General features: G+C 35.2%; 2 protein-coding genes and 1 long non-coding RNA gene across 4 annotated transcripts; 2 read left to right on the top strand and 1 right to left on the bottom strand.

The window, feature by feature from the left end:
• The first annotated feature begins 3 nt into the window (after nt 1-3).
• LOC149484353 (uncharacterized) lies at nt 4-2,354 on the top strand. Its single transcript, XR_016316253.1, has 2 exons — nt 4-155; nt 2,211-2,354. It is a non-coding gene; the product is annotated as an uncharacterized LOC149484353 (long non-coding RNA).
• Nucleotides 2,355-5,192: 2,838 nt separating this feature from the next.
• On the top strand, nt 5,193-9,104 carry LOC149484354 (uncharacterized). 2 transcript variants are annotated; one of them, XR_016316254.1, is made up of 3 exons: nt 5,193-5,363; nt 5,452-5,674; nt 8,274-8,332. XR_016316254.1 is itself a non-coding variant. In XM_089700479.1 (3 exons), exons 2-3 carry the CDS (start codon nt 6,551-6,553, stop codon nt 8,958-8,960), a joined length of 726 nt encoding a protein of 241 aa, XP_089556605.1. In that variant the 5' UTR covers nt 5,789-6,295; nt 6,485-6,550; the 3' UTR covers nt 8,961-9,104. The 2 variants fall into 2 exon arrangements, 1 of the variants encoding a protein (XP_089556605.1); XM_089700479.1 differs by lacking the exons at nt 5,193-5,363; nt 5,452-5,674 and adding exons at nt 5,789-6,295; nt 6,485-6,589 and having other exon boundaries at nt 8,274-9,104.
• Nucleotides 9,105-10,842: 1,738 nt separating this feature from the next.
• On the bottom strand, nt 10,843-19,081 carry Sms (spermine synthase). Its single transcript, XM_089700516.1, has 7 exons — nt 18,682-19,081; nt 15,856-15,964; nt 15,620-15,742; nt 15,258-15,344; nt 14,589-14,746; nt 13,709-13,900; nt 10,843-13,284 (listed from the first exon to the last, which is right to left on the bottom strand). Exons 1-7 carry the CDS (start codon nt 18,961-18,963, stop codon nt 13,126-13,128), a joined length of 1,110 nt encoding a protein of 369 aa, XP_089556642.1. The 5' UTR covers nt 18,964-19,081; the 3' UTR covers nt 10,843-13,125.
• Nucleotides 19,082-19,235: the final 154 nt, after the last annotated feature.

Below are 19,235 nucleotides of genomic sequence, written 5' to 3' on the forward strand. Positions count from 1 at the left end.
ACACTTGTAATAAAAGTGGAGGGCTTTAAATAATTACAATGTTGGGAAATTCCAAAATTATGATTTAAAATTCAGACTTCATTTTAAGTAATTTAGATATTCAATATATTTTGTTAAGAATTGTAAATCTCTTGTAATGAATATGAGCATGTTGAGTCATAGTAGACTACAAGCCCGCATAGGACAAAAATATGGGTCAAATGAACCACCAGGGGACATATCTAGAACGATAGCAGAGCAAAAAATAATAAGATTCATCACTATGCCGTCACTTGTAAGCTGTCCAACTGAGTGCAGATGAGAATTGAAAAGTACAGGTAGACTCGGTAAATTTTGGTCATATATTTTTGTACGGCATTCTTAACCATCGATAGATCCATTAAAAATAATAAGAAACCGCTCAGTGCCGTACAAAAATGGTGGTCCACCAAGTCGGAATTTTTATTTAATTTCCGAGAGTTACCGGGGGTAAATTTGGTCATTTGACCATGAACGGCATCTGTGTCATACTATTGCTATACTGCTTTTAATCCATTATTCCGCAACGCCGTACAAAAATCATGGGGACAAGGGGAAAAAATCGAGAGTTGTAATCCCCTCTCTTTCCCCACTCCAGGGGGTCATTTGACACAACACGAAATAAATTTATTTTTAAAGTATTTTATGCATAGATAATATTTTTTCATGTGCCGTACATTTTCGTTGGTTCAAAGGGGAAAAATCTGAAAAAGAAAAAAATCCATATAACGAAATGTTTGCTTTATATTTTTATAATAAAATATAAATATACATTAATATTAAGAAGCTCGAGGTGGTTAATTATCACCTTGGAAAGTCGGAGTCAGGTGGAATGGACTCCGTTAAATTGATGAACTAATAAAAAAGCTATGAACGAAAAGATGTGAATTATATGCAATCAGTCCATGAATACAGGTAAAGTCACAAGCAAATGCTAGTAATATATACATATTCAAAATGTACAAGTAAAGCGCTTTCAAATGATACCAAACACTGCATATTTATCTTAACTTTATTTTTTTACTCTGTATGTTTTGTCCGCTAGAGGGCGCCACATTAGATTTTGTGAAACCCCATATAGCCTTTAGCTAGCTGGTCGCTGGTTATCCAGTGAACAATTCAGACGCGACGAATGATATGTCATTTGTCGAATTCTGATAAGTAGTTTAGAAGTTACGAGGGAATAGATGAACATACATACATGACCTGTAAACAACCATAACCCTCCTTTTGCTTTGCCGTAGTTGGGTAAAAATATGTTAATGCCATACTGTATCAAATGGCCATAAAGCACCCTTAAAATTGTAGCTTTCGTCGCTTTCATCAGCCTAAAAGATGTGGTCTGCACAAAAATGTACGGCATCGTTTTTTCCTAATTTATCTATGTTAATACTATTTAAAACAACGGATAAAGTGTAGAAAACTATTATATTTCATTAATCTACGATGTTTAAACTTTAACAAAATTTCTGGTTTTGCATTTCTCTATAACTTTTTTTAGAACGGTTTCTTTTGAACGGCAATACTATACAACAATTGAATTTTACAATATCATGTTAAAAAAAAAGTTCCCGTACAGGGTCAAATGACCTTACAGCTCTTTATATCAAGAATTTGATGAAATTAAGATGATTATTGGTATACATTTAAAAGAACAATTATTTTTTGACGGCATTGCTTTTAATAGTACTTTTGAGTGCTAGATAATGTTTTGGAACCGAAGCCGTACTTAGTCAAATGACCCCCTGGAGTGGGGAAAGAGAGGGCATTACAACTCTCGATTTTTTCCCCTTGTCCCCATGATTTTTGTACGGCGTTGCGGAATAATGGATTAAAAGTATAGCAATAGTATGACACAGATGCCGTACATGGTCAAATGACCAAATTTACCCCCGGTAACTCTCGGAAATTAAATAAAAATTCCGACTTGGTGGACCACCATTTTTGTACGGCACTGAGCGGTTTCTTATTATTTTTAATGGATCTATCGATGGTTAAGAATGCCGTACAAAAATATATGACCAAAATTTACCGAGTCTACCTGTACTTTTCAATTCTCATCTGCACCCAGTTGGACAGCTTACAAGTGACGGCATAGTGATGAATCTTATTATTTTTTGCTCTGCTTTCGTTCTAGATATGTCCCCTGGTGGTTCATTTGACCCATATTTTTGTCCTATGCGGGCTTGTAGTCTATAGCCAAGTGCAGACTTAATTTATAAATATGTACCTAGGATAAAAGATTTTATTTTTACTATGTTCTAAATGTGGATTCACCAATTGTATTATATGAAAGGTGTTTTTGTAATTAATTAAATGCTTTATAAGTTGTAAAATTTGTTTTATTATTATAGTACACCTTTGTGTTGTTCTACCTATTGGTATGGGGTATTCCCCATTATCAATAATTAAGAATAGTTAGTAGGTAGTTACCAATTATTATCTACCTAAGTTTTTACCTAAGCCATGCAAATACTTAAACTTTGGTTAAAAATTTTTTCGTAATATGAACACGATTAACTTAGTCATTTCGCATAAAATCCACTTAAAATTAATATTCCTGAGTGAAATTTTTACTTTTGCAGCTGCAATAACACATGCACAACATAGTAACACTCTCTGTACGAAACTCTTCTGAGCTATGGGTCTAAGTTCTAACTTTTGTCAAGTGTCTTCTAAAGGTGGGTCCACACGTCTTAATCATTTTCGCGTATCACATCTCTGTCGCGTAGCATCGACGCGTATCATGTTTGCTAGTGTGGACGCAAAATGATCGCGATCGTGATACACCCCGATTGCTATTAAGCCGGGTCCACATTTGTATCAAGTAATCGTATCCGTATCAGGCGTATCGTATTGAGTATGCGTAGGTATATTAAGTGTGGACGCCCATTTTGACCATACCGTACCTTTTATCGCGTAAGCCATAAATATTATACGATACTGATACTACACGTATCAGATACGCGGTTAATGGCGATCAGTAGGTCTACCATGAGTTTACGCACACGATACTCGCTAGCGATTGTAGTAAGCGGTTTGTATGAAATTTGGTACAGCGCCCCCTAGTGTGCCGTATTAGAACTAAAAAGCCTACCATGAGGTGCATTATAGTATACTACAGTAGATAACGTATAGTAAACTATACTACACTCGCTGTAGTAACCATACAATTTTTGCACCATGAGTTCTAATTTTGACATATGTCATAGTTTATAACTATTCGATGATAGATACGTCATTCACGGAAAATAATCTCGTGAACTATTCACGTTTACTATTGTAGTTACGTCAGACGATTTAACTATGTCAACTCATGGTAGGGGTACAGGGTGTATCACGATCGCGATCATTTTGCGTCCACACTAGCATACAAATACGCGTCGATGCTACGCGACGGAGTTGTGATACTCGAAAATGATCAAGTGTGGAATCGGTAGGTCTACCATGAGTTTACGCACACGATACTCGCTAGCGATTGTAGTAAGCGGTTTGTATGAAATTTCGTACAGCGCCCCCTAGTGTGCCGTATTAGAACTAAAAAGCCTACCATGAGGTGCATTATAGTATACTACAGTAGATAACGTATAGTAAACTATACTACACTCGCTGTAGTAACCATACAATTTTTGCACCATGAGTTCTAATTTTGACATATGTCATAGTTTATAACTATTCGATGATAGATACGTCATTCACGGAAAATAATCTCGTGAACTATTCACGTTTACTATTGTAGTTACGTCAGACGATTTAACTATGTCAACTCATGGTAGGGGTACTGATACGCGTATCATGATCGGCAGAATGATCTAGCATCTGCATTCCCGTGAGTGCAGTTCAACGCACGGCACGCTACTCCTCCGGTACCTAGTTCCTGCGTGGATGCTTTTGTAATCATGAGTTGGGATAACGATAGTGTGATACAATTGATTGAAGCATATAAACTTAATGAAATATTGTGGAACCCTCAGAACCGCAACTACATATTATAATAGATTATTGAAAAAAGATGCTTGGGATGAATTAGAGACCGAAATGCAACGTCCGTCAGAAAAAATAAAGAAAAAAGTGGATTACTTGCTTTCGGCACTTCGTCGAGAAAGACAAAAGATAGCAAAATCCAAGACAACAGGTCAAGGTTAGTAGATATTACTGTCTAAATGCATGTTTGTAATTATCACAGTGACCGGAATGTTTTGGCGTAAATAGTATTGAATAATTAAAAAAAATTGGCGATAATTAACCATTCATATTTCATAAGGACGTGTATAGCTATATTAAAGCTATTTTAGAATAGTTACGGTTTCTTATTTACTCGCCACTGTTAGTCAGAGAAAAAAACATGCAAACCCAGGACTTCATGAAGACTGAATGAAATTCAAAATTTAATTTAGAGTTGTCTCGAAATGTCCTTGGTAGCAAAATGTCTTTTTTTAACAATATCCTTCCTCAAAATGTATACTCCATTGAAAATTTACATTGCACTAGGGTTGAATTTTTTAGAGGACGCAATTTTATTTTTTTGATGAAAAAAAAAACAATTACTGATGACAAATTATTATTTACACACATAATATAAGTATACTGTATAGATCAGAGTACTCACTTCTGAGCGCTGTAAAACCTTAGCTTTTGACGTAATGAAAAAATGTTGTATATAAAAGTTGTTCCTCGAAAAACAATCTACAAAAATGGTCTGATATATATATATATATTAAATAGGTAAGTATACTTTTTTTATATGTATTATTAGCTAAATTTTGAAATTAGAAATTCATTCACTCTTGGCGAAGTCCTGGGTAAATGTCTGGGGTAACTTCACTATGTAGTAAGTCAGGTTATTTTACGAATAAAAGTTATCATCATTCAGTAATATTTTTATTTCAGACAGACAACAGTGCAGACAATGTTTATCAATCAACCTGGTTGCACATTTAAAATTTCTTCTTAACAGAAATAAACCTAGAACTGGAAGACTAAATACCGTAAGTACAATAATCTTTAAAGGTTCGCATATGTTTTAAGCACAGAAGTATTTACAGAGCTTTCTATGGTAATGTTGCCACAGCGTAATCTATTGCTTACACTTTGATTATATACTCCCTAGATAGAGTATCGGCGCGTCAAAAGCGTCGATAAAAATATCAGCTAACTGTTAGCCTCTAAAGCGCTCACCACTCCTCAGTGTCAATTGTAACGTCAAGAGATACGCACGCACGGCTCATTTTTTGCGTTAGATTATTTCGGTGAAAATGACAAGCTGCGCGATTAAAATCTGCAGAAATAAAGCTGCAATAAAACAAAGGACGTTTACGAACAACTAACAAAATCTCCTACCATCGGTAAGTAACTCAAAACTAATAGTAATTTACGGAAACAAAAATAACAAATTCATAATTATTTTCACAAAATCATCACGTCGTTTTTTAGTGTTGCCAGTCTTGGATTGCGAATTTCCCCATAGAGTTAGTTGTCTTAAAAGTTGATGTATGTTCATTTTTACCCACTGCACCAGAAGGAGGAAATACATTCGCGGTTGAGAGTAAATGAGATTATTTTTCGGATGGAAATAACTCTCTATACTCTACGTTGAGTGTTGAAACAATTTCCGCTACTTAAAAACAGAAAAAAAATCTATACGTCTCAAAGGTCGGTACTTATACCTGTTTAAGAATATCTATGGACGCAGTATAATTTTTTTTAAATTGTACCGATTTCGTACAAAATCGATATCTCAGGATCCTTAGAATCACAAAACAGGAAACTGTTACCAATATTTAAAAAAGTCAACGCCATTTTGAATTTTTTTGTTATTGTACCGATTTCGTTCCAAATCGATATCTGAGGATCTCTAGGATATCAAAAAACAGGAAACTGTTACCAAAATTGAAAAAAAGTCAACGCCATTTTGAAATTTTCTGTTATTGTACCGATTTCGTTCAAAATCGATATCTGAGGCTCCCTGGGGTCACAAAACAGGAAACTTACCAAAATTAGCTTCCATGCAACCTTGTCATTAAGGAAATCATCAATATATTTGTCAAAATAGAATGGGACCATTTGGATACATGGTTTTTACTTTTTAGGATACCTACTGATCCTATAATTAGAAGTCGATGGGTGGACATAATAAGAAAAAGCCGTGGAGAAGAGTTCTGGAAACCATCTAAAACCACGGTTAGGTATATGCTCTGAACATTTCCGTGAAGAAGACTTGTATTTTGCAAATAATCAAGGCCGTCGAAGATTGAAAAAGGAAGCGGTCCCGAAAAAAGTATGTTTTATTACGGACAGGCCCAATATTTAAATTTTAATATAGTTACTCAGTGGTAACTGGTAAGAGCGGCGAACTTGACGTACCGCATTTCGTTTCTGAGGGCATTACGTATGAGATTCATACTTCTTACTTAAGATGAGGACTATTATGATTTACATATTGTTTAACATTATATTTTGCCTACAGGCATTGTTTTTATCATCAGTGAAATCTGACGAAAGTGATATCACTGATGAAGAAGTTGGAGTGACGATGGAATATAACATTGAACAACAGAAGCCTCTGAAGTTGGTAAGTTTTTATTATGATACCTACAGCAAATAATAAGTGAGCGTTATGCTTGTCTGATTCATATTCCTACATTAGGTTACGTAATTTAACATTCATCCATAACAGAACCTATTCTTAGAAAATATTATTCCAGAAAGATTCGACAGTTAACTGACATAGAAACTGCAAGAACTGTATATTTTGCTTCTTTACCAGCTGAGTTTATTAAATTTTGGTACCAGTTTCCTATTTTGCGATCGTAGATCCTCAGATATCGATTTTGAAGGAAATCGGTACAACAAAAAATTTCAAAATGGCGCTGATTTTTTAAAATTTTGGTACCAGTTTCCTGTTTTGTGATCCTAGAGATCTTTAGATATCGATTTTGAACGAAATCAGTACAATAACAAAAAATTCAAAATGGCGTTGACTTTTTTAAATTTCGGTACCATTTTCCTGTTTTGTGATCTCAGGGAGCCTTAGATATAGATTTTGAACGAAATCGGTACACCTCAGATATCGATTTGGAACGAAATCTCCACCTCAGTATCAAATGTACCGGCTGGGGTATATAAATTTTCAGAATTTGGGCTTTTCCGTAAAAAATTATGAAGAAGGCATACAGTCATCACCACCAATTGTGCCTTTTTCCGGTTGAAGTAGCATTGGTTTTCTCAGAACTCGAAATATACTGGCCAGAATACCGAAAACGTTTTCTACAATACGTCGAGCCCTCGATAATCTGTAGTTAAATACACGTTTTGTTGATCCTTTGGGATGTTGGCCTAGATAAGGCTTTATGATTTGGTTGCTTATAGGAAATGCAGTATCTGCTACAAAGTGATATGGAATAACATAATTGGTCCCGTCCAGTTGTTTTGGAGGTGGGAGATTCAATGATTCTTTGTTAACACCACCATCGGAAATTCTGCCTTGAATCCCAACGTCGACAAATAGAAAATTGTAGGAGGCATCTACTAGGGCCAACATAACAATACTAAAAAACTCTTTGTAGTTAAAAAAATCCGATCCTGTATTAAATGGAGCCTGCAGTATGATATGTTTACCATCCAATGCACCAATGACGTTGGGAAGGTTCCAGATGTCCATAAACTCAGCGCTGACTTCTTTCCATTTCTCCGGTGTATTCGGTGACTGCAAGAAAAAGAAAAAGTATGATAAAACCAAGAAGCTTATATCTAATACACTGGAGATTTCAGTATGAACATTAACTTGTAACAAGAAAATATGACTTTGAATGACGCCTGTATGTTTTTTTATCCATTTCACACCCACTTGCCAAGTTAGGTGTGAAAGGGATAAAAAAAACATACAGGCGTCATTCAAGTTCATATTTTCTTGTTACAAGTTAATGTTCATACTGATATCTCCAGTGTATTAGATATAAGCTTCTTGGATAAAACTAATATTAAAAACAAATGTGAAATCGAAAACATGTGACAATCTTATAGGGGTGAATGCACACGCGTATACGAACAACCTTTTCTATGGGGCCAAAATAAATGAAAACATCTGCTGTTGCATATTGTTCATATACGTGAGTAGTGAGTACATTCCTTTTCACCCCTATAAGTTTGTCACATGTTTTAAATTTTACCCTGTATATTATAATATGTATGTAGGGCATGTGGTGTGTGCAAAATCCGAAACTAGTATACCATGTAATTAAATTTGATTTTTGCAGGAAAATGAAGCTGAAAAGATTACGGAAGATAATGATACTGTTGAGAATGAATATTTCGAGGACTCTGCGACATGTGAGAGCAATGAATCTGAAAGCCAAGCGTCTGGAAGCCAAGAACCTGAGACCCAAGCATCTGGAGGCCAAGAATCTGCGACCCAACCGTCTGGAGGCCAAGAATGTGCGACTCAAGCATCTGGGACCCAAGCACCTGGGGGCCGAGCATCTGAGACCCAAGCATCTGGAAGCCAAGCACCTGGGGGCCGACCGAATTCAGCAGCATTTGAATCGCCAGTACCAAAAAAAAGATCACCGCAAAATTACCCGATCATGAACGAAGCGTTGCAATTGATGAGGTCATCATCACAAGCAGCTACCTCTGCCGTTTCAACTGAACCATTTGCCGACCGATACCAAATATATGCCAATTATTTGGCATCCAAATTTCGTACATACACACAAACAACATTCCTTACCGTTGAACACCGTATTAACGAAATACTATATAACGCTGATAGTGGACAATACGAATCGGCAAGTGGATATGGAGGATCTACTCCTTATAGTCATACGCCAACGCCACCGTCAAACAATCGCGAATGGGAAACTGGACATAGAGGGTATCATACGCCATTTAAGGTTGAAGCCAATGAAAGTGACTCAAGAGACACCGATGATTTCAGTGATTAATTTGTTATAATATGATGTTTATTAATTTGTAATTAAAGATTAATTTGTAATATGAGCGACAGTTGTGAAAATGATTGTATTTTTATGTGCATTTAAAATTGTGTTTTTTCACTATTAAGTAAATAAAACATTACCTTACCTTTATTTCGTCTTTTAATGAGTCGGGATAGCTTGACAGGTATCCCGAACTATTAGACTTATTGCTTGCTTCGATACTCTGAATAAATATTGCAAACTTCATGCATAATCTCGAATCTCAGTGATGCATAATCTATCCGTAACTGTGATCGCTTCTCTAAATTTGGTATCAGTCTCTGCAACCATTGGCCCAATTCTTCTTAATAAATGCTCGAAATCGGTTGGCGATATTCGAGTGAAGTTTTTGTATTTTCCACTCATATGATGAAACTGTAAATCCCGCAGCAATGCTCTTCCGCCATGTAGGTTTCGGTTTCTAAACAATTCTAGCTGCCACCAACGACGGCTTTGCCTTTTTTGTATCCTGTGTTTAGTTATCACAATGAAACAAGCACATGTATAGCTACACTCTGAGCTATAACGGAGATGAGTTCTGGGTCAATGTCTGCACTCTGGGAATTCTTGACTGAATGAATCACGAGATCGATACGATGATCAGCGAGAGGATACGTAATCAAGATACAGTATCATAAGTGTGGACGTGGTTTTTGGCCGAACTGTGGCTCACGCGATAAAAGGTACAGTATGGTCACACCCCGGACACTCCATACAAAATGATCGTTTTGACAGTCACACTGTAGAGACTGCAAATGTGTGTGTTAACGCTTTATGGTTGGCACATTTGTGACTAGCGTAAAAAAAAATTCGCGTTTTTCTGATGAAATATATCCGTAAACAGCACAATATCTAACCATTTTCTACGAAAAACGATAATCACAAATCCAAAATAATAAAATTACATTAAGTCAATTTGATTAATGTTGTCAATCTTCGTTGCGTATCGTCCTTGCAGAAAAATATGGCCCATTTTATGTCTGATCGCGCGGGGGTGAGGTAAGTTTAATTTTGGCGGGAGGCGGAGAGTGTCCGTTCTGTAGCGTTTAGCTACTATTATGTATTCTGTGGTATGGTCAAAATGGACGTCCACACAAAAGGTGCGTATAAATTAAGCGCGGCAGCCGCGCGAGCCAATGTTCGACCAGAGTTGACGTTCATTTGCTGCGCGAGCCAATATGTAGATATATTTTAAGTTGAACGTAGTTGCCGCGCGCGGCAGGCGATCCATCACGAACATCTCTTCTGTAGGACGCCAAAAGTGTAGTCATTTTCTTTTTCAAGTCAGGAATAGGTATATCCATTTTCTTACTGATTTCTACCCACGCATCATACCTCAGCGATTTATTGTGGTATTGGGAGGATTTGCTGTTCCACAAAAATTCATTAGCGCCATACAATTGTATTAGTAAACGGCACTTTTCGTTGTCCATTTTTACGTATACGCCGCGCGAGCCGAATCATCAAAACTACAAACCGTCCACACGGCGCGCGAGCGAACGCCTGAAGCTCCTTTGATGCGGTCTCAAAAACCGACAGTGAGCGGATCGCCCCGCGGCACGTTCGAGCGCGGCAATGTTCGCGTCGCCGCGCGCGGCGATCCCGTCTACATAGTGCGCGGCCGCCGCGCGCGCCTATGTTCGATGGTTTGCCGCGCTTAGTTTATACGCGGCTTTAGGATACGCATACTCGATACGATACGCCTGATACGGATACGATTACTTGGTACAAATGTGGACCCGGCTTAAAATGGTAGGTGAAGATAACATCAATAATTTTCATAATACCATCAATACAAAAAAAATCTTAAGTTATGTTTCAACAATAAAGGGCAACAATAAAACACAGGTTGAATGAAATAATTATATTAACACAATATAATATGAATAAACAAATAAATCACGGTGTTTCAGCACAGCTGATTGTTAGTGGCAGTATCATACCTACGCAGCGGGGAGGAACTAATCATTCTTATACTAATAGCCGTCACATATCATCTAAAACTACTAAAATAATTATTCTTTGGTATTGTCAAAATGACTGGGTAAAATCACTGCGGTCAGAAATTTATAAGCAATGAAAATATTATTTTCCAATTAATGTGGTGTGCTTCATTGATTGTTTTTAAATAATTAACATTAACAATTACATTATTTCAAGATTTTAAGTATAAAATTAGATCGTGTATGTTTTACATTGAGCTTATTAATACTGCGTATAGAGAAGACACGACAAACAAAATCTGTGCGACAAACGCGGTGCGCGGGGAGCGGCTAGTGAGTCATAGATTAAGCGATGTCACCGACTCACCGTTAAAGAGGCGACACTTCGTAAATATTCTGCTTATTACTTATCAATTAAAAACAATCGTTACAAAAAAATATATAATTAATCTTCTAAAGAAATTATTAATAAACTTATCAATCAAAACCAATCAATTTAACAAAAAAAAAAAAAGAATTGATACGTAGGTAATTGATTTTCATCTTTCATGATTTAACCTTTTTTTAAATAATATCCACAGTAGGTAAGTACATTATTTTCTAAATGTGTAAAATTATTATTTTCCACTATAAAAATTTACGTCATGCCATATTATTATATAAACACTAGCGGTCCGCCCCGGCTTCGCCCGTGGTACATATGAAAAATAGATGTTGGCCGATTCTCAGACTTACCCGATATGCACAGAAAATTTCATGAGAATCGGTCCACCCCTTTCGGAGGAGTATGCAGACTAACATTGTGACACGAGAATTTTATATATAAGATATTATTTCATACCCAATGCCTTGATGAAAATGCCAAAGTGCCTTGCCAAAATGATTATCTTGTTAATTACCGATGAAAAGTTATTCCTTTGCACTTTGCCGCATTACTTGAATTATTAGTGCAATATCTTAAAACACTCGAGTTTATATTTGATGAGTTTCATGGTTTTTTGCTTACAAGACATGAACGCGACCATCGCGCTAAAGTGACTAAGTGCAGTGTGGCCGGTTGACCTCTGTTGAGCGGAACATAAGTGATGTAGGCGGTGTTTTCTATATACGTAGTTATCTCAATGATGTTTTATACGAAAGTTATTTAATTTAGTAAAATATTGTACAGCTATCTTTTCCAATATGATTGTTGATTTTTGAACACATTACACAACATGTGACTTGTATGTATTATAATATTATCAATTTAAAAGTTCTGGCAGGATTTGAATGTTTATTTTTAATTATTGTAATGATTTCGATGTTCGAGTTTTTTATTTATGAATTGTCTAGACATTTTTTCTTCAGCCTATGATCGTGTGGACACATCATTGTACTAGCTTAATAATACATAGAGGCTGTATATTGTGTTACAAGTCATACTTAAAGCTTATAATATAAAGGTAGTTGACATAAACCAGCTGAAGTTAAAAGGATACTAAATGATAGTTTTGGACCGACTTTAGTTACAAATCACGTGTTATTATCATAGTTTTATATTTTATTTTTGTTCCTGGTAATATTGGCAGTGTTATACAGAAGATACGATAAAAAATTGAACACAAATTCGTTTATAAAATTGTAAGAATAACCTTTCTCTTAGATATGGGATCAAAATATACATCAAGTATTACTAGTGTTTGATTTTAAGTAAGTATTATTAAAATTGGGATGTAACCAACAACTCTTACAGTATGTGTGTCGAAATCGAAATTATATTTTCAGTTAAAGTAAACCCATTGTTTAGCATTTTAAATGTTTAGATTGTTTACTAATTACTATTAATAATAAGAAGTGATTTGTCTGTGCTCTTAATATTAATGACTTAACAAAATAAAATTGTATTGATTTTGTGATTTCAAATAGATGAGGAACTAACAATGTATTATGACATACATTTTAACATTTTGTTTTATGTAATTTTTATAATACTATTCAAAATATTGAAAAATTATGTAGTATTTAGGTGGAACTCTTATGTATAGAATATAATAAAGTTGGTCTCTATTTTTATTATTAACGGGAAACATTTTGAATGCAACATTTTAGTACCATTTTAGTACAAAATACTTATACTTACGTAAGAATATTAAAATGTAAATCACAATCAGAGGTCAAACTAATAATACAACTAATCGATATAACTTTGGTTACTCGTCCTTCTGGTTGAATGCTATCTGGTAGAAGATCCACTCCTCGAAGAATGAAGGCACAAACGCTTTAGTCTTTGAGAATGTCACCGCTGGCTTCATCTTCATGAGCACCTGTTCATACATTTCTAGAGATTCAGCTGACGTTGCTCCATTGCCCTGTAAATAAAATAACAATTTAATTATAAAACTAGTGATGTAACGATACATGATTTTGCCGATACGATACCGATATTTGTAGTAAAATATCGGCGATACTGATACCGATATCGATGGCTTGGTAGAAAAATAAATAGTGAATTATGCATAAAGGTTACCAACATTTAACAGAGACTCAATATATCGGCTTGCCGATTAATTGGCCGATATATCGGTAACGGTATCGGTATCGTTACATCCCCTCTGTATTTAATAATGTAAAAACTAAAAATCCCTCAAAAATTGCATAAAATCTGTTTAAAATATCGGCCTCATCCAAAAAGTTAAATCTCGCTAAGCAATACTAAACAAAAGTGGCACATCTAACTTACTTATCACTTATAAAAACTTGCAAAAGCGTTCTACCCTAAAAAACAAAACTTACATGCGTCATAAACTTGCCAGTCGGCTTCAATATTTTGAACGCCGAGTTTAGTATATTGATCATAAATTCCCAGAGCTCGCCGCACGGCGCGTCCGATATTGGTATATCCGTGAGATCGCCGAATATATAATCGACCTTTTTATTTTCGTTCATGAATTTCTTGACGGTCAGCATGCAGTCTTCGACTATTATCTGCAATGAAAAATTATTTATTGCAAAACATATTTATGAATTAACAACCTACCAGGCAACATAGACAATGAGAAAAATTAATATCACAGAGTGATACATAACTGTATTAAACAAAAAATTTGTAGATACAGAAATAATGTACAATGCAGTATAAATCAATGTACGGTACGACGCTTGCATATTGTAGAAACGGAATTATGTCGCAACGTTGCCGCTCCGCATGAAGAGTGCATAAGGAGCTGTTTTAGCGACGTTGCCGCGCCGCTCGATGAACGCATGGCAAGCGGTTGACGCGACGTTGTCGCTCCGCGCGATGAACGCATAACGAGCGGTTGACGCGACGTTGCCAGTCCGCACGAAGAGCGATTAAGGAGCGGATTTCGCAATGTTGCCGCTCCGCAAGCATTCTTCTTACAATCAACTGTGATTGAAGAAAGCGTGCGCATGGCCACGTGCGTATTACGTAGACAATTAAAGACCATAACAACATGCGTTTTTGCGAACATACTTTCAAAATAAAACATTACCTATTTGTATAATAGATAAATAATATATTTTTGTACACATAAATCATGAAGAATGACGACCAGTCACATATACATTGGGATCGACAGGCTTACTGATATGCAGAGTAAAAAAGATTTTCCATTTTTCAAATATTTTCGTTTCCTTTTAGTTTCGGTTTTACCTCATAATTAGCACCTTTCCGCCTCTCAAGCACGTCCCCACAGATAGTGTTGAGATGCTTGTTGCACGCCTTCATCACCAGCTCGTCTATCTCCAGCATCCACACGTAGTTTGGCTTCTCCTTTAGCAGCTCGTATAATAAGGCACCGTCGCCGCCACCTGTATTTTGAAGTGAAAACTTCTTTAGCGGCGTTGGGTATAAAGTCTTAAACTCGCGTCAGGACACATGGCCTGATCGAAAAAGGGTAAGACGGATTTGTTTTTTTTAGCCCTTATATTCCATGCGTAAGACGGATACCATTCCAAAATATCAAACATGCTGAACGTTAATAATCAAGTTTTCACTTCTGCCGGCACTCCCGGAGTGCAACCCATCTTTTTTTATGTAAGAAAATTTGTATCCCATGTCATCATTACATTGCATTTGAAGTTAACTTGGAAATACCTGATGCAAATATTTATTTAACAATCTAATCTAATGTGACAATAAATGTGTTTAAGTCTCCATTTCACACAGCACTAAAAATAAAAATTTTGTATAGGAATTTTTTGTTTAAAAAAGGTCCAGATTTCAAATTATTGTCATTAAAAAAACGAATCCTTTAAAACTTGTTGCATTAGCAAATATAGAAGATAAGCTATTAAAGTAGCTCACTTCAATAAAACTTACCAAGAATAACAATTTCCTTGCCCTCATAGTTCTCTTTGCCCCTTTGCATTAAAGTTTCTGTGTAAATGAGATCTGCTTCAGATATATCTGCAAACAAATGTGTACTAGTTACAGACAGACAGTATAAATTTAATTTGCATTTACATTTTCTAACAATAAAAGATAAGGTTTTTATCTTGTGTAAACAATACTTATGGTTATTATTAAAACCCATTGATATTTGCAGACGCTAAGGAATCAAGCAGTTATAATTATTAGATATGAATTTATTTAGCTGAATTAGATACATATTTTTGTATTTTTCTTGTTCTTAATACCTCATTTGTTAGTTTTAATATTAATTTGAAAATAATTTCACTTACTCTGAAGATCATCTAGCACCAACATATTTCCAAGACTCTTGGAGTGTACAATTTGTACTCGTTGGAAGGGAGATTGTTCGTCAAACAGCACATTGTCAATATCATATTCAAGAAGTCTTTCGTCTGAAACATAGCAACAAAGTTACGTAACAACTTAAATTTAAAAAAAGTACAAAATTTCATAAAAAAGCCAAAAATGCTAAGATGAAAAAAAATAAAGTAAAAAAAAAACTTACCGGATGATGGGAAATATCTGCCGAATAGGCATCGTTTTAATGGTGGATAAGCTTGAGATTTTAGAACAGTGATATGTTTTTTCAGTTGACTTTCCAATTCTTTCGCCGACTATTGAAATACGAATAAAAAAAGGAATGATAAATAAATTGTGACAATGCGGGAATGTTAGACATGCGCTCTAATAGTAAAACATTGAAGGTTGAGCGTCTTATCAGATCTATGTAAGGCACAATTTCTTTACATTAGGGAAAAAGACATGCATATAACAGAATGTAATATTTAGACACAGGTATAAAAAAATAGGAATTAAGATAAAACAGCTCTTTGCCAATTTTAAACAAAATATAATATGTACAAACAAGCTTAGCATAAGGCATCTTTTCAAAAAGTATAAAATAATCAATTTCAAAAAGGATAAAAAATAGAATGCAAAAAATCTCTATAGATCTGAAATTAATTTACAAATAATACATTTAATGAATGATTTAATTATGAAAATCATTTAAAAATTTATAAGTGAAAAAATATATGCTATAGTGCTTTAAAACAGCATGAAAACGGTGCCTTAAATCTAGTATAAAGTGTTAATAAATAAAACTGTAAAATGAAACAAAACCAAAGGGATATTATGACCAAAGCTGACCTGAGCTAGTCAAGTAGATATCATATTTATACCCCCGTTTAATTGACGGTAACATTTTGAGTCTAAGACACTCCAAAGATTGTCGGATGGAATCTTCCAGTTGTTTAGAGCACTAAAACAAGATGAGACGCTCAACCTTATTCTGTTATGTGACTAAACAGTACTTTATTTCCATGTTATTATTATGAAAAATGTTTTGTATTGGTTGAAATTAACTTAAAATATTGCATCATTTAATTTGACCAATGTTTGAAAAAATAATATTTAATTTAATACAAAAGTTTTAAATGATTCTTAATATTAACTATATTTTTAATTTTTCTAAAATTTATACACAATCATGTTCTTAATAAATTAGATATACTTTTTTCAAGTTCCCAATGAACAGAACTTACTATTGTCAAGTAAAATATAAGAATTCAATGAAGATACTACTGATCTAAATATTATTTTATACTTATAATTGTATGGAAATGAGATTGGGTTGACTTTAGAAACGTGCGGCACGAATTTCGGCGCGATTTTAATTTTTATCGATTGATAATGATGCCCTGAAACATACATTAGCGGCTTTTCGTGAGGAAACGTGTAATTACAGAGAAATCTTTTTTTTAAATTTTCGAGATTATGTTCAAAATTGTTTGAGTTACATTGACAAAACTACAAGAATTGTGTTTGAAAGAGATAACAAAGGTCTTAATGTACATATTAAAAACCATAGTTCATTCAAAAGCATGTTGCTGAGTGGACAACAATTCATATGGATTATTGGCGAGCATATGATTGTTTCGGGATATGGATATGTTCATAAAAAAGTTAATCACTCAGACCCAGACAACCCATTTGTTGCCCCTGACCCATTTGAGTCCCAGTGGCATGTTGTAAAAAGATTTTTTAAAAAAAAAAGATAACTATAACCACCCAGCAAACTTCGGTGATAATATTATAGAATATGTGGAGATGCTCGGTGGAAAAAATAAAATGGATCCATTCATTGCCATTGTAAATTGTATCAAACATGTATACAAGATTTGAATAAATAATTATTTAAAAAAAATGTTTTTATGGTATGTATATTGCACACAAATTGTTAATCACAGAACCGAATCTGTCCACCCCGATTCCACGTGATACTTGTCTGTCATACACTAGAGTGTATTTAAAAAGTCGGAGGCGCGGAGGAGCGTGGCGCCCGCGTGTGCTGAGGAGCAGGCAGGGTCAAGCGAGCCGGAGTGGCTGAGGCTGGTCAAAAAGCCGAAGCTACGAAGGCGAGTGAAGACTCCTGCCTGCAACGAGGTACACGGGGGCAAGCGCCACGTTCTGCAGCGCCGGAGCAGTCAAGAAAGCCCATAATCTTCGATATATTTCTAACTACATCACTACATACATGGTATAAAACAAATTCGCTTTCTCTGTCCCTATGTCCCTATGTATGCTTAAATCTTTAAAACTATGCAACGGATTTTGATGCGGTTTTTTTAATAGATAGAGTGATTCAAGAGGAAGGTTTTAGTATATAATTTATTATGTTTTAGACGAAGCGGGCGAAGCCGCGGGCGGAAAGCTAGTATAAATATAATCTCAAAAAAAAAATAGAAGGGGGGGTTTCCGCACCCCCCCACTTTATAGGGGGTCTCCCCTTACCTCCCCCCTCCCTTTCCCTCCCCTCCCCCCCTTAATTCGTGCCGCAAATTTCTAAAGAAATACCATGAGATTAGCTACTTAATTTTCATGTTGAGGTCTTTTTCTATGGGATTGTGATTATATTACATTTCTATAAATTCTTGTATGCTCTTCAAAATAATGTTAAGCCCAAACATTTAATTATTTGGATGTGACTCTTATTACATAAAACACATTTCCATGGCATATAAGCTATTATTGTTTGTTCATAATTTCGCACAAATATCTTAAAATATGCCCTTTTTTCACATTCCTTTAGAATTTACCTCTACAAATTACCTACATTACATAATCAAATGGTAAAATACATTGTCTCACTAGAACAATATACATAATAATATGCATTGCTGTATTGCATGAATAAATTAATTTAATTAGGCTACTAAACTAAATATACATTTATATGACACCACATTAGAATATATAAATGCAGTCTGACATATAAATTAAAAGGCATTAATTTAAGTGCATTGGTTCTATTTTCGTGAATTGAACTAACCTTGAAATTGATTAATGGATCTTCGTTGTCCTCCTTGTAATATTCAATATTTACGGTAACAAGACCACGGTCGAACAATCTTGTGGATACAGTCACACCTTTCTTGCCAGTCAGAATTTTTAGAGAACCACCATCAACTTTAATATCTGCAGCTAAAATCAGATTCGGAAGATATTCTTTGAGCACCTCTTCCAATTGGTCGAACACTGTTTTCTGTCCACTTTCATCAGCTACTCGAGCAGGATCTAAAGAAAAATCTAGTAATACTGTTTGCACGGACATTTTACTATAATAATTTTATTTCAAAATTAATTTTAGCCTTTGGACGGAAGAACCGGCAAAATGCAAATTTCTATTTTCTAGCGCAAAAGATTGTGATTGATAATAGAAATGTCAATAATGGCTGGTTCACACTTTGATTAGTGTGAGTGCAGGTGTGTAGTGCGAGTGCAGATGTGTAGTGCGAGTAGTGTCCAATTCAACTGCGAGTGCAGGTGATTAGTGCGAGTGCAGGACAATGGTGAAATTCGCGACGCTACACACTACGCTAAACA

This window comes from Colias philodice, chromosome 11 (genome assembly GCF_061535455.1).
Source record: "Colias philodice isolate Cphi_HAF_F1 chromosome 11, ilColPhil1 Martin Lab GWU primary, whole genome shotgun sequence".
In the NCBI taxonomy this organism is placed as follows: Eukaryota; Metazoa; Arthropoda; class Insecta; order Lepidoptera; family Pieridae; genus Colias; species Colias philodice.